The following is a 16,151-nucleotide window of genomic DNA, read 5'->3' on the forward strand; positions in this document are numbered from 1 at the left end:
TTTTTTTTTTTTTAAAGAGCTTTAATACACAGATAGAATCTGTATTTAAAAGGAACTAGGTCTTTGGTATAATTATAATAAGATGTCCTCTTTCTTGACCACAGAAGATTTTAACTCCTCCTTGTATTTCCAACTTGCAAAGCTTAAGGAAAATGACAGCACCCCTAGGGGAGGGTTTGCACACACAGCACCGCAGCAAGCTCTCCACCTGTTCTCTCAGAGTCTCCTGGTGACCTTCAGAACTTGTTTTTCTACAAGTTTTTCTTTTCTAAACTTTTTTTTTTTTGCAGTACGCGGGCCTCTCACTGTTGTGGCCTCTCCCGTTGCGGAGCACAGGCTCCGGATGCGCAGGCTCAGCGACCATGGCTCACGGGCCCAGCCGCTCCGTGGCATGCGGGATCTTCCCGGACCGGGGCACGAGCCCGTGTCCCCTGCATCGGCAGGCGGACTCTCAACCACTGCGCCACCAGGGAAGCCCTCTTTTCTAAACTTTTAAAAAGAGTTTTTTTCTTTTGAAAACGGGATTGAGGTAGATGTGTCCTATTCTCCTAACTGAAGCAGATGAGAGAACTTAACAACGTCCAGATGTGCAGAGACAAGTGGTTCTGAAACTACCATGGCCCCCAGACCACAGGCCTGGGGAAGGGGCAGCAGAAAGAAAACCTGAGTCCTGGGGCCGGGGCCAGCCCAGAAGCCCCAGTGTCTGGAACACTGTTTCCACCAGATTCTGATCCACATCCTCAAGTGTCTACCTAACAACATTCAGCATAAAGCCCGTTCTTAAACCAGGATCGCCAGTATGGTACCCACAGAGAGGAAATACTGTTCAATAGTTTTAAGAGCAGATAAACTTTCTAATTTTTTTCTTTTATGACCAAAAAAATAAAGAACTAAAAGCCCAGCCCGGTCTATAAGTTATGAACTTCCATTGCCTAGTGACTTTTCTACTGCCAACTCTTGTTGAAGTCATGCTTTTAAAGATGAGTTTTTGAAGTCAATATTACAAAATTAAATATTTAAAATAAGCCGACGAAGGGCTTCCCTGGTGGCGCAGTGGTTAAGAATCCACCTGCCAATGCAGGGAACACGGGTTCGAGCCCTGGTCCGGGAAGATTCCACATGCCGTGTATCCCGCTAAGCCCGTGTGCCACAACTTCTGCGCCTGCGCTCTAGAGCCCGTGAACCACAACTACTGAGCCCATGTGCCACAACTACTGAAGCCCACATGCCTAGAGTCTGTGCTCTGCAACAAGAGAAGCCACTGCAGTGAGAAGCCCGCGCACCACAACGAGGAGTAGCCCCTGCTCGATGCAACCAGAGAAAAGCCCACGCGCAGCAACGAAGACCCAACGTAGCCAAAAATAAATAAATAAAATAAACTTAAAAAAATGAAAATACAATATAATAAGCCTACTAAATGAAATGTGAATAAAAAGATAAATTACCTTAACCAGCACTGTACCTATATTACATTTTTGTATGTATCACACACACACATACTTACAGCCCATTGTACACATTCTAGGATAATCACCATGATTAGCAGACAACCTTGGACTTGGTGCTGAGTGTGCCAGTTAAATGGGTTCTGTGTAACCAGATTTACATTTAAAAAGCAATATTTACTTCTCTAAAATGTACTCACTCGCTGTGACATCTGGGTAAATACTAACTGGTATGATAAGGTGAGAATCACCTCTCCCTAACCTGAGGACCTCACACACACTTCACTCCAGAGGTTAACATAACAAGTCATACCATGTATGGCTCAGCGATCACCTTTCAAAAATCAATCACTCCTGTAAAAACATAAACTTCAATAGAATTTGCTGCTAGTATTTCTTTCCCCAAACACTTATTTCCTTTCCCAAACTTTCATGCAACAGTAGACGTTTCCCCCCACAAGAGAACTGCTTCAGTGACTTTCCTGTGTTTGCCAACAAGCCAGTGATGGCATGAAGAAGGGCTGCCAGGGCCGAGGCTGCAGCACGAGGTGAGGAAGGTGATGGGTGAGGATGGCGGGGAGGACACCAGCGGAGCCAAGAGGGACGGAGGCTCGGAAGGGGGTGGCTGAGGCCGAGTCATGGGCCACCCACATTTCGAGCCCTGGTGGCTGCAAAACTGGTGATGACTCAGTCAACCAACATGCATTTATTGAGCAATAAACAGGTGTAAGACCTTGTGCTGGGTGCCATAGCTGGGTGTAGACAGGGAAGGAGGAAAAGCCACAGGCAGTTTAACATGATGAACCTGAGACACTGGGGGCGGCGGGGGGGGGGATGCTGAAGCGGAAGTGCCCGGCGAGGGAGGGAAAACCTGAGCTCAGGAGAGCCACGCGGCCTCAGTGAGAGGCGTGTGTACTGTCCACACAAGGTGGCGACTGTCATTGGCAGGTAAAAATCCAGAACAAAAGAGGAAAGGGCCACCTAGAATCACAAGGAGGGTTTAGTGACAGGATGAGAGAGGCCAGAAACCACAGAAGGAATGTCGAAAGGAGGAGGTGGCCAATTCTGGAGGGGAGAGCGCCGGGCAAACAAAGGGCAGCAGCGGTGTGAGGAGGGGAACAGCGGCTTGGGTGCAGAGCGGGCACTGAGCCAATCAGAGAACAAAGGACAGTGATGGGGGCAGCTCAGAAAGGACAAAGCCAGGAGGCTGATGGCAACGTGCCCTTGGAAAGGAAGGACCCTTGGCTCCAAGGTGAATGTGAAATGGAGGAACACACAGGGCGGGCGGTACAGACACTGGGAGGCAGTGGAGGTGAGTCTGGCAAGGACCAGAGGGAGAACCTGTGTCTCAGTGGGGGCTGGGCGTGGGGCTGGGGAGAGCGGGGTCGGGGGCACGAAACAGCCGCCACAGGGATGGACGAAGAAGAAAGAAAAAGCGGGTCAGAGGCTGCCATGCAGCAGCCATCTACTTTTATTTATAATCTTCACTCCCCTCGAGGAGGGAATACAAAACATTTCCAAATTCAATAATTCCTTCTGCAGAGGGAGCAGAATTGAGATAAATGCCTGAAGGGTTTTGTTTCATTTTTTGGGTTTTTTTGGCCATGCCACAGGCATGCAGGATTCTAGTTCTCCGACCAGGGATCGAACCCAGGCCCCTTGCAGTAGAAGTGTGGAGCCTTAACCACTGGACCGCCAGGGAAGTCCCTCCATGGAGGTTTTAAACTGCCCCTGCAGACACACCTGAGGGGGAGCTTGTGAGCAGGACACCTGGTAATGAGTCAACACCAAGGCAGACGGTGCTGGGAGGGGGCTGAGGTCCTGTTGACAAAGAGCGGCCTGCTCTTGTCAAGGAAGGCAGGCCCAGATGTGGTCTTGCCCAGCTGGGCTTCATCACCCCTTTTCGTGCATATAAACCCGTTTACTTATTTATTTAATGCTCCACACTTACCTCTGCTCTTTTAAGCATCTCCCACTTGTTGAGGATTTTCATGGCATATATGCGTTCAGTGTTCTTCATTTTGACAACAGCAACCTGCCACACAAATGGGAGTTTAACAAAAATTTAGTCAACGGAACACAAAAGGTCAGCACATTTCATATAACTACAGGGAAATCTTAATTGCCTGGAAACCCTGGAAAATGACCTGTTAAGGAAAGTAAAGTTTTCTATGTGAATAAAGATTTGCCCTTTTAAGCATCAAAACTTGATTTTAACTACATTGCAGCTTGAATGATGTCATCTGCTCAGTCCGAAACGCTTCAGTGCTGAGCACCGGTGCACATGGGGCTCTGCTGGCCTCTACTTTGGTGTGTCTGGGGATTTTCACGGTAATGGCTTTTGAAGTTCGTCAGTGGCTCCCAAGCTCCCCTCCTGCATTCAAGGGCTCCATCCCCACTCACGCCTACCCGCCTCCACCGATGCCCATGTCCACCTCTCATGCCCACGGCCAGCCTTTGCACGTGCCCGGGCTTAACTCTGGGATCTTTTCTTCACTGGGCTGGTGAGTATCTAGGGGGGCTCTGGAATGTAACTTGGGCAAATTCACTTCTTTGTGCCTCAGTTTCTACAACTAGAATGGATAACAGCAGGACTGGCCTAAGATTGCTGTGCGGATCAAATGAGTCAACACAGTTAATGTGCTCAGAATGGTTAGGCACATAGTTATTAGCCCTTAGTGTGCTGGCTGTCAGCCATATTCTTCAAGGTACAACTCAAATGCCACCTCTTCCAGGAAGTCCTCTTGGAACTCCTGGTCTTCATCAAATTTCAAATGAACTCTTCCATTACTACCAACACCAGATGTGATGTCTGCACCATCATATGTTACATCCTACCCTATATAAATCAGTCATTCGTTGACCTAAGTCCCCTTCACAAAACCATAAGCAGTGATAATAACTTCTGAGCCTTTCTGCTGCCAATGGCAGGCAGCCACACAGCAGGGTTGGAACAAAGAGTTCTAAAAGTGAATCACTTACTTCCTTACTTTCTGAACAACACCACCACACAACAACATCGTTGAAGTGACCATGAGAGCTGACACTCACGGACCACTTCCCATGCCCGGAGCTGTGCCAAGCAATGGACCTGCACCCTCTCAGCTAATCGTCTCCAGAGCCCTAGATGGTGGCTATTTCTAATATCCTTACTTTACAGATGTGAAATCTGAGGCCCAGAGGGGTTGAACAACATGCCTAAGAAGCGGCAGAGGCTCATCCTCAGGTGCGTGCCTTTTAGGACTGTATTATACTGACCGTCATAATTAGATATAACCCTCCCGAAGCCTGATGACGGCGGGCGGGGCTGGGGTCCACCACGAACATGCCCTCATGTGGCTCCAGAGCCTGCAGATGGTCAGAAGCATCTGCCCTCCTCTGCAGGGCTCCCAGCTAGGGCCCCCTGCCCACGAGTACACCGAGATCACCCTCCAGCCATCGCCCTCAGTCACCCCTCTCACTGCCACTCCATGGCACACCACACCTAAGCTGCTGTCTATTCGCTACGGTCTTAGAAACCACTGACCAAACTCGCTACGACTCTGAATAAATTAAAAATAAACGGTGCGTAAATAAAGGCTTTGTGGGCTCTCCGACATGTCTAAGAACAAGAATTCTGGGCACACACTTTGTCATCATGTTAGAAGTGTCTATTTCTTCCTGGGAATTAGCTATAATCCAGATAGGTGAGATGTTAGAGTTAAAAAAAAAAAAAAAGCCACATAGTAATTACTACACAAAAGGTCTAACTTGGCAAGAACGGTAGAGTTGTTAACCTTTGAGGAAAATAATGAAATTCTGAAAATGACGAGCCTCATGAATGATCCAGATCTTGCTGGAAATGAGACGCAGAACACAGGAAATTTGATTTCTTTACAAGCGGCCTGTTAGGGCACAGACCATTTCCAGAAAACACGCAAGATGGCTCTGATAAAATACGTAGAAGGAAAAAGAATGTATCTGTCCATGGAAAACACGTATCAAACCAAGAATATGCAGACAAGGACTTCCCTGGTGGCGCAGTGGTTAAGAATCTGCCTGCCAAAGCAGCAGACAAGGTTTTGATTCCTGGTCCGGGAAGTTCCCACATGCCGCAGAGCAACTAAGCCGGTGCGCCACAACTACTGAAGCCCGTGCGCCTAGAGCTCGTGCTCCGCAACAAGAGAAGCCACCGCAATGAGAAGCCCGCGTACCACAATCAAGACCCAACGCAGACAAAACAAAAGAATAAGTAGACAAGTAAAATTTAATGTAAAACAACCAAAAACAAACCTTCTCTATTGTACAACGACCTATAAAAGAAATAATTTTTAGAGAATCTCGTTTGGTTCACCAGAAGCTTCTTCCTAGCCGAAAACTTAGTCTGAATTCCTTCAAAGAGAGATGATAATCCTACAAATCTCCCCAAAATTAGACACTTAAGTAAAGAAATACAAATCAAAGTAATTTTACAAAACATTAAAAAGTGATTCTGGAACACAACAATTAAGTATAATACCTGATGCTAGCCCAGATCCAGTACAAGAGGAAAAAGGTAAAACAAAGAACATCACTGGGCCAAACTGGTATAAGACAGCAGATTGGACAAAAAGTGTTCTATCAGTTCTAAATTTAAGTTTATGAACTGTGGTTATGTCAAAGACCATCCCTATCAGAACAGGAACTAAAGTATTAGGGGTAGAGGGTCTTGCTTGACGTAAGCAACTCATCCACAGTGGTTCAGTAAAAATTACACACACACACACACACACACACACACACACACACAGGGAGGGAGGGAGGGAGCAAGCTCAAGCAAGAGCAGCACAGCTATAATATGATCAAGAAAATGTGATAAAATGCTAGCAAAAGGGAATTTGGGTAAAGGGTTAGACTGTTTTTGAACCATTGTATTCATACAACTGTTCTGTTAATTTGAAACCGTTTCTAAACAAAGCTTTCAAAGCTTTGTTTCTTTAAGTCATTCTAGGAACAAGAGAGACGGCAGGGCACAGTGTCTGGACACACAGGCCTTGGGTCACGCAGGTGGGGTTCAAGTGGCGCCCCCACAGCCCGCCCTGGGGCCAGGCCCCCCGCTCCGGGCTTGACTTCTCATCTTGCCAATGGGCCAGCGGTGTAGCCAGTGGCCGCAAGGCTTCCAGGGGCTCGAAGCCTGGGTTGCCCGGCACGCAGTCATCTGCGGGGGGCTGCTGTCACGCCGAAAGCATGGCCCTGGGCACCGCACCCCAGTAGCTGAGGAACGAGCCTCCAGAAGGGTGCCAGGGTCTTAGGAATTTCCTGGGCCGCTGTCCCCGAGACGCTGAGGGGAGGACGAAGGTGTTCTCAAAGTCACTGTGCTCCAGAAAAAGGGCAATGCCCCAGGACTCCAATCCTTGTTTGAATAATAATCTAGAAACGTTTTGCTAAACTCTGCTGAGGTAAGCGTTTCATACACTCCTCTCAAATTGGACTCCGTGAGCTCTTTCTCAGGGGCAGGGCTCTTGAGCACCCCGTGCCATGGCCTCAGCAGCACAGGTACACACACCTGTGCACCAAGGCGGGGGCGCACACAGACTCTCACCCTTCCCTGGCCTACCATTCAATCAGAACTGTATGTGAAGAACACCCTGGACGCAACAATGATTAAGGGTATCCTCACTTCTGTGATCCACTTGGTGCTGTCAGAGACAGAGAGGCTGCAGTTGGCTGCATTTCAGGTACGTGATTACGAGACTATCCCAGGGAGGCAGCGCGGTGGCGGGAATACAAGCCACAGAGCCCGGAATTCTAGTTGTGGCAGGAAGGCTGGCGCTCGTGTGCAGGGGACCCAGAATGGCCACGGGGCCAGAGCAGTTGGGCAAGGAGGGCTGGCGTGCTGAGCGCAGGCCACAGGGCCCAGGGAGAGATGATGGAGGGGGAGCGGGGAGGGAATGCACAAAGCAGCTGCTAAAGCCTGGAGAGGGAGCAAAGGCAAAGGGGGGGCTCCGAGATTTGGGAAGAGCTAAAAAGTGATCGATGTTATCTTCTTTAAACTCAGGAACTGAGTTTCGCATCAAGTCCTTTGGCAAAGAAGAGCGCTAAAAGTAACCGCCGGCTGTTCTGACACAACAACACTCTCTCCTGTGCTTTCTTTTTTCCTCCCAAAGGCCGCCCGGCTCCTGCCCTGGAGTCTCTCCCTGCCCCTGGCCCCCAACACCCTAACGGGCTCGCTGTCACTGCGGAGCTCCGCATGGGCCTGGGTCTTGCTCGGCGCTGTGTCCAGCAGCCCGGCACAACTCCTGGTACAAGGGGGCCGGTCGGTGAAAGCATATAGCGAATTGAATTGGGTTTAGCTTTCAAAGTCTTTCTCTTTCTTCTCACTGAGCAACAACAAAAACCCTCCCTTACCTCATCACATCCTAACTAGAGCTCAGAGATCTGTTATTTCTATGCAGAACTCAATTTTTTCCCTGTTGGCGGCCATCGGGAGAGTGGCCACCTGGGGAAGGGTGGGGCTTACAGGAGGTGGAGGCTCTGGAAAGAAACAGGAAGGAACTTGCTAGGGAACAGAAGTGCTCTATATAGACTGGGGTGCTGCTTACACAGGTGTAGACATCTGTCATAACTCAAACCATACACCTAGATCTGTGCGTTTTACATGTAAGTATACCTTAATATTTAAAAACAAAAACCCGGGCTTCCCTGGTGGCGCAGTGGTTGAGAGTCCGCCTGCCGGGCTTCCCTGGTGGCGCAGTGGTTGAGAGTCCGCCTGCCGATGCAGGGGACACGGGTTCGTGCCCCGGTCCGGGAAGATCCCACATGCCGCGGAGCGGCTGGGCCCGTGAGGCATGGCTGCTGAGCCCGCGCGTCCGGAGCCTGTGCTCCGCAACGGCAGAGGCCACAACAGTGAGAGGGCCGCGTACCAAAAAAAAAAAAAAAACCAACAACCTCCCTATCCCGTCCCAGCCCAGAGCTGAATTCGGTCGGGGAGTCCTGAATCCAGGGTCATTCCGAGGTCAGCCTGGGAGGAGATGCCGTCCCAGAGGACAAGGCTGCCACCAAAGCAGCCCCCCTGGGGCGCTACTTCCCCTCTACCCACTCCTTGGTGAGATTCGCTCTTAGGAGTGGGCTGGGGAAGGGGTGGGTATGAAGACCAGGCTGGGTGAGGGAGAGGAGGGTATGAGGATGAGAGACGGGGCTCGCCACAGAGCGTGGGGCTGGGGTCTGATCTGAGGCCAGGGCAGTTTCCAAGGAAGAAATGAGGGCACAACACACAACTGCCCACACTCACTCAGGCAGGCCAGAGCTTTCTCACTCGAGTATTTTGAAAGCTTTCTCATAGGAATGTTTTCTTTTGGTGTGTTCTACTGAAGCCCTGCGAATAAAGCAGGGCTGTCGTCAGGTGCTGGTAGCAGAAGAATCACCAAAAATACTGAGATGTTTTCAAAGACAGATCACAGGCCTGGTTTCCACTCATGAGCTACTTCAGAACAAAGCAGCTATCTCGTTAAATTCCTGCTTTGCTTTTTTCCACGTATATTTTGCCCAATATGAAGTGTACGCCATGCACAACAAATGCTGTCTCCCACTCTGCAGCACTTTAGAGTCACGTCCAGCAGGGCTGTGTTGGACAGAGCACACGCGCTGCTGGACATGACACAGAGCATCTCATTAACCCACACGCACAGCTCCGCAGCCTGGGAGTGCCACCGGCAAAACCTAAGGAGAGGAGTTAATGTAGTTCAGTTAAGCGCCTGTAAACACACCCAGGCGGGCTGGGCGGGGAGCTGGCAGGAGGGACAGCAGCTCCAGGCGGAGCTGGGGGGGGCTGCAGGGCGCGTCACAAGGACCCGGTGCACAAGCTGTTCTCCTCCAAACACAGGGGGCGGGACTCACAATCGCATGAGGACGGTAGGCAAGCTACGAACGATGAGCACCACTCTGATGCGACCCTTCTTGTATTTTTTTGAAAACTGCTGCCAACACTTTTTTTTGACTGACAAACGGATGTTTTTAAAAACTTATCTGTCAGAAAGAACTATTTTGGTCAAGACAAGTTTCAGGGTAATTCACCAGTCACCAGCTTTTGTTTTTGTTTTTTCTCTCCTTAACTCTCTTTCAGATTTTATCCACCAAGAACTCTCCAAATGATACCAATAATTACCTCGTCCCAAAATCAATGTACAGGACCCTAAAACTGCTAGATGGGAGCTGCTAGGCAAAATGAACAAAAATAAGTTTATCTTACCTCACCAAAAGCACCTCTTCCGATTACTTTAATTATTTCGAAGTCTTCTCGATGAAGTTGCATTTCCTTCACCAGTTGTGTAAATGGTTTAGCTACAAATTAAAAGAAGTAAAATTAACAACTTACTCTAAAAAGTTGACAATAGATAAAAATTTAATTGATTGGGGTATTCCATTAAGTTATACTTTCTTTAGAAAAAACTTTACTTTTTAAATGAATGAATACTTTTTAAGACACTTAATATCTGTAAAGTCATTAACATTTGGAAAGTCGGTATTTATGCCAAATTAATGTGGATGTTCATACTGGCACCTGTATTTCAATATCTGTTATAACAAATACCATCACAACAAAGATCCCCTAGAAAAATCATGAAAGCTGAGCTCTCCCCGCTGGGCACCCGTCTGCTCTGCAGGGCGGCACAGGCACCGGCTCACCAGGTCCGTGAGTTCTGGGCACCACCTGCCGGCTCTCAGGGCCACAGGGCAGCTGGGGGGGGACACAAGGCGTTCTCCGCGACAACGGGCAACCACCCTTGAGAGACGCGCGGAGCCCCTGACGGTAACGGGGGCTGGGCTGGGAGCAGCATCTGACACCACTCCCACGAGGTCAGCACACACGTTCTTGAAATTCATTCCATGACCATCCACATTTTAGGAAGAAGAAAACTAAGCCAACTTTTCTGTGGAAAGTGGACTGGGTTGGACAGTGTCTCCCCAAAACCTGTGAATGCGACCTGATTTGGAAGTGGGGTCTCTGCAGATGTAATCAAGTTAGGACGAAGTCACAAACAGGAATGGAGTGGGCTCTAAATCCAGCATGACTGGCGTCTGCATAAAAGTGAGAGATATGGATCAGAGACACAGAGAGGGGAAAAGTCACGTGAAGATGGAGGCTCAGATTCGAGTGATTCAGTTACAAGCAAGGAACGCCAAAAACTGCTGCCACTACCAAAGGCTGAAAGAGACAGAGACAGACTCTGTCCAGAGCCTTCAGGAGGGGCATGGCCCTGCTGACACCTTCAGGGACAGACTCTGTCCAGAGCCTTCAGGAGGGCCATGGCCCTGCTGACACCTTCAGGGACAGACTCTGTCCAGAGCCTTCAGGAGGGGCATGGCCCTGCTGACACCTTCAGGGACAGACTCTGTCCAGAGCCTTCAGGAGGGGCATGGCCCTGCTGACACCTTCAGGGACAGACTCTGTCCAGAGCCTTCAGGAGGGCCATGGCCCTGCTGACACCTTCAGGGACAGACTCTGTCCAGAGCCTTCAGGAGGGGCATGGCCCTGCTGACACCTTCAGGGACAGACTCTGTCCAGAGCCTTCAGGAGGGGCATGGCCCTGCTGACACCTTCAGGGACAGACTCTGTCCAGAGCCTTCAGGAGGGGCATGGCCCTGCTGACACCTTCAGGGACAGACTCTGTCCAGAGCCTTCAGGAGGGGCATGGCCCTGCTGACACCTTCAGGGACAGACTCTGTCCAGAGCCTTCAGGAGGGCCATGGCCCTGCTGACACCTTCAGGGACAGACTCTGTCCAGAGCCTTCAGGAGGGGCATGGCCCTGCTGACACCTTCAGGGACAGACTCTGTCCAGAGCCTTCAGGAGGGGCATGGCCCTGCTGACACCTTCAGGGACAGACTCTGTCCAGAGCCTTCAGGAGGGCCATGGCCCTGCTGACACCTTCAGGGACAGACTCTGTCCAGAGCCTTCAGGAGGGGCATGGCCCTGCTGACACCTTCAGGGACAGACTTCTGTCCAGAGCCTTCAGGAGGAGCATGGCCCTGCTGACACCTTGACTCTGGACTTCTGGCCTCAAGAACTGTGAGAGAGAAGAAAAATCTCTGCGACCTTACGCCCCCAGTTGGTGGTAATTAGTCACAGCAGCCCCAGGACCAGAAGCCCCGCGCTGTGAGACTCCAGAAGCAGCACCCGAGCGCTGACCACCCGCACTCCGTCTAGCAGCCGCTCCGTTACGTCTCCTACACCTTTCTCCTCTTTTCACCTTCAGATCTAAATCCCTTTGTTTATGCCAACTTTTATTTGTTCTCTACAGATCTTTTTCAAATCCTCCACGATTACGGCTTCACAACATTCCCATGGCGGGGGGAATGGGCAAAATGTACCAGGGCTCTTTCTGTGTTGTTTCTTATAACTACACATGCATCTACAATTATCTCCCCCCAAACCTGCAATCTGGTACTTTCTGGGCTTCTAACTGAGCTCCATATTATAAATCTAACTCCAAATTTTTTTTTCTTAAATAGTTGCTTAGTACCACCAAGGTTTGACCACCATGGTTCACTGATCCAAGGAACAAAAGCCAAAGCCACCAGAAGGTTCTTGGTGCCTATTAATAGGCACCAAGAACGGTAAATACCCATTGGCACAGAGATTAGGGAACAGAACACACAGGCCCTGAATTATTTAGGGCGGGGGGCGGGGGAGGCCAGGCTAAAGAAAACCCTTGAGCTAGAACTTAAAGGTCACTTATGGTTCACCTTTCTTCCGAATATCACCTAAAATACCCATTCCCAAAAATCCTCATGGAAATACAGACTCTAAACAGCCCCTGGAGCTCACAATCCCTCTCGGCATCTTCTGGGGGAACCAAACGGTACCTTCCATTTTACTGTGAAGAAACATAATCCCAACAAACCACCCCCAGGCCAGCGAGTGTGGGAAGGAGATGGTGCCGCTCTGCCCACCTGTGGAGGACCCACGCCACAGTCACACTTGCTACACTGCCGAAACACTCACTCTGGCAGGGGTTCAACACAGCATTCTGGACGCTTCTACAAAAACCCCAAAGACTCACAAAACCTGCTGGCCAGTGTTTTAAACGTGCAAATCAAACAGCAATTGCCATGGAAATTAAAGAAAATTCCACCCATAATTGTGCCATGAACCACTTTAACTTCACATGTTCCCATTCCAGCCCCTGACCGTAGACACGGTCAATGTTTATATAGCTATTTTTGTGTATTCTGCTTTTATCTCATTTCTTACATTTTTCATACCACTCAACTAGCATTCTATACCACTCAACTAACATTCTAACAGTTGCATAATATTTCACTAAGTTGACACACCAACAATTTATAATTGTGTCTACTGAATGGAGAGGCTAAATGTCTTTAATTATTGTCTTATGGTGAATAAATCTGCAGTGAACTTTTCATGCACACAGATTTTTTACTATTTTAAATTAATTTTGAGGATGAAACTCCAGGACTCTCCAAAGGGCACTAACATTCTATCTGGTTCCTAACCTGCCTTCCAAGCTGCATCTCCTGAGTCACACCCCCCTCACAGCCACACACTGACATCTCGTCTTCCTTTGAAATCAGCAGTTCTTTGATGCCTGTCGAGGTGGTGTTCTCCCATGTCCGGCTGTGCCCTGTGATGTTAATTATCCATTCATGACACTTGCTCATTAATCACATCTTGATGTTTTTTAATCAACTGTGTAAGAGCTTTACTTTGGCTCTCTTACACGTAACAGCTGTAAACACTACTCCTCCATTCTGTTGCCTCTTTTCATCTGAACTGCGCTATTTTTATTTTATAGCAATTATTACTTCCAATAAAAGTATCATTTTTAATAAAATCAAATTCATTTTTCCTTTGTCATTTTCTTATTAAGGCTTAGAAAGTTATGACTCGTTAACAATCTGACTGTCAATCCTATTTTTGGTCAAACGGCTTTTTAAAATAGTCAACCCATTATTCATCTGCTGTTTAGAGTATGTCGGAGGAGCACGGTGTGAAGTGTTTATCTTATTTCTAGTGGTAGCGATCTGTGTGTATGTAAGTGGTCCAACGATACGCTATCCAGTTCTGTTTACTCCTGCCCTACTTGGCAGGAGGAGGCCCAGGGAAAAGCCCTGGCTTCCTTCCATTCAGGAGTCAAGTCCTAAGTGGGACACCTGGTCGCCATGCCATCTTAGGAAAGTCATCTGCTCCTCTGTGACTAAATTTTCTTATCCCGAAAATAGGCAAAAAGTCCCTCCTCCCACCTCAGTGAGGGCTGAGGCAGAGAAGCGCGAAGTCCCTTGTGGCGGATGAGACCTGGCTAGCTTCCTCTTCATCTTTTTTTTCCACATCAATTGTCTTACTTGATGTTCCTCGACAAGTTTTCCTCTTACTGTTTTTATAGAACCTGTTTCTGTTGCTTATGCATTTTACAGAACCCTGTACAATTTCCCTGAAATGTATGAACACGGATTTATCAGTGGCAGTCTGATAAACGGGGGAAGAACTATGGAAACACCCCAAATGAAAGCTTGGAAAGGTAAAGAAATTAAGAGTCAAGCAACAGGAAATCAACTATGTGAACAAAACTTAATGTTTAAAAATAGAGGGCACTAAAAAGGATCCAGAAGGAAAGCATTATTTTTGAAAAATGTTAAATATTTTCAAACAGTTCTGAGGACACAGTAAAAATATTGTAGCGCTATGTAAAAATCATTAAGACTGCATTAGCTAGGACCAGAATAGAGAATTAAATCACAGCAGCAGACCACCCTGCGAACCACACAAGTACTGAGAGGCCATGAAATCACTCTGACAGGAGGGACTAATAAGAAAGACGGAAGGACTTACACCCATGAAAAGGAGAAAGAGTGACATTTCAAATGGGGTGTCAATCAGTGTCAACACAAGTACAAGGTGACCCCACCATACGGACTGGGTAGAGTCAACAGACAGAAGCCACACCAGTTATTTGAAGAAAATGTAACAGAAAGGACTGTTACCTAGGTAACCAAAAAAGTTGAAAGGGGGTATTTCCCTGGCGGTCCAGTGGTTAAGACTTCGCCTTCCAATGCAGGGGGTGAGGGTTCGATTTCTGGTCGACCCCCGGTCAGGGAGCTAGGATCCCACATGCCCAGCGGCCAAAAGACCAAAATGTAAAACAGAAGCAATACTGTAAGAAATTCAATAAAGACTTAAAAAAAAAAAGTTAAAAGGGAGCACTGGATTATCATGAGACAGCAGGTGCAGGAAGCAAATGCTAGGCTTAGGATTGGGGAACCAAAGGCAGAAGCTGGGATTTGTGAAACCTGGGGCAAGGGCCCCGCCCAGCTGAAACTCCGAGGCTCGGCTGCTGCTGCCGGTTACTGGGGTCTCTAAGCACAAAGGCTGCGACCTAAGGGCTGGGACCCAGGGAGCTGAGAGGGGCACTCGCCAGCTGATGCTGGGGTCTCTGCAAGTGTGGGAAAATGCCCAAACCGGGACCAGCTGCCCACTACCAGAAGACACTTCCTGCCAGGAGGAGGCTGGCTGCTAAGGTGCCACAGAGGAGGGAAGCTGGCAGGAAGCTGCAAGGCCCACCCCCCCACACAACCCCCCACACACCCCCCCACACACCCGCCTCCCTCTAGCACCTCCTTTAGGCAGAGCCCAACGGGAACAGGGGTCGGAGCCCAAACTGGGTGACGCTGGGGTAAGGAGGACGTCCGTCGGGGACAGGAGATTGTTACATACAGAAGGACTGATCACATCAGTAAACAGGTTCAAGATAACGGGGGCCAGCTTCCTCACTGTCAGAAAAGGGAGTTACGAAAAAGGGACAACAGACCCTACAGCACTGAATTAGAAGTGGAGGCATCAGTGTGAGCTCGTGGTTTTCAGTATGTGGATGCAGAAAAGGTGCAGACATAAATGGGTGTGTACATACATATGGAAGCCCTAGCTCTGCCTCTGGAGAGGGCCAGGAGGTGGCAACACCCCAGCAGCAAGAAGCATCACTAGTGACAGACCTTGGTTTCTAAATACCATTCTCCAGCTAAGAGACCAGGACACCTCCATCAAGTCCAGACGTGGGTCAGGAAAGCGCAGGTCAGCCTGGAACGTCTTCTTGTGCCCGAAAATAAGAAAGCGCTCAAAGAATGGGAGTGAGGGCTTCTCTGGTGGTGCAGTGGCTGAGAGTCTGCCTGCTGATGCAGGGGACACGGGTTCATGCCCCGGTCTGGAAAGATCCCACGTGCCACGAAGCGGCTGGGCCCGTGAGCCATGGCCACGAGCCTGCGCGACCAGAGCCTGTGCTCCTCAACAGGAGAGGCCACAACAGTGAGAGGCCCGCATACCACAAAAAAATAAATAAAATAAAAAGAATGGGAGTGAATCAAAATAAATACGGATAGTCACAGATGATCCAGCCCACTAAATAAAACAAAATCAGGAGTACACACTGATATTAAATAAATCAATGTTAAAATATCTGATGAGAGGACTTCCCTGGTGGCGCAGGGGTTGAGAGTCTGCCTGCTGATGCAGGCGACACGGGTTCGCGCCCTGGTCCGGGAAGATCCCACATGCCGCCGAGCGGCTGCGCCCGTGAGCCATGGCCGCTGAGCTTGCGCGCCCGGAGCCTGTACTCCGCAACGGGAGAGGCCACAACAGTAAGAGGCCCGCGTACCGCAAAAAAAAAAAAAAAAAAATCTGATGAGAAATGGGATATTTACATAGCTTCAAAGTACATCCAAACGAAATACTTGTTGA

At 49.0% G+C, this 16,151-nt stretch overlaps 1 protein-coding gene across 4 annotated transcripts in view; it reads right to left on the bottom strand.

Moving 5' to 3' along the window:
- CDC42BPB (CDC42 binding protein kinase beta) overlaps positions 1 to 16,151 on the bottom strand; it is a 115,429-nt gene that overhangs the window by 60,336 nt on the left and 38,942 nt on the right. For all 4 annotated transcript variants that reach the window (XR_016392282.1, XM_089908232.1, XM_089908231.1 and 1 more), the window contains exons 2-3: positions 9,652 to 9,743; positions 3,397 to 3,480 (exon numbers count right to left, since the gene is read on the bottom strand). Coding sequence is in view for 3 of the 4 variants with exons in the window: in XM_089908232.1 (XP_089764358.1) it covers positions 3,397 to 3,480; positions 9,652 to 9,743 (176 nt within the window). In the remaining variant the exon portion in view is untranslated. The remainder of the gene's footprint in view (positions 1 to 3,396; positions 3,481 to 9,651; positions 9,744 to 16,151) is intronic.

Source organism: Delphinapterus leucas, chromosome 2 (assembly GCF_059928025.1).
Source record: "Delphinapterus leucas isolate spDelLeu-1000000601 "Yukka" chromosome 2, BTC_Dleu_Yukka2, whole genome shotgun sequence".
NCBI lineage: Eukaryota > Metazoa > Chordata > Mammalia > Artiodactyla > Monodontidae > Delphinapterus > Delphinapterus leucas.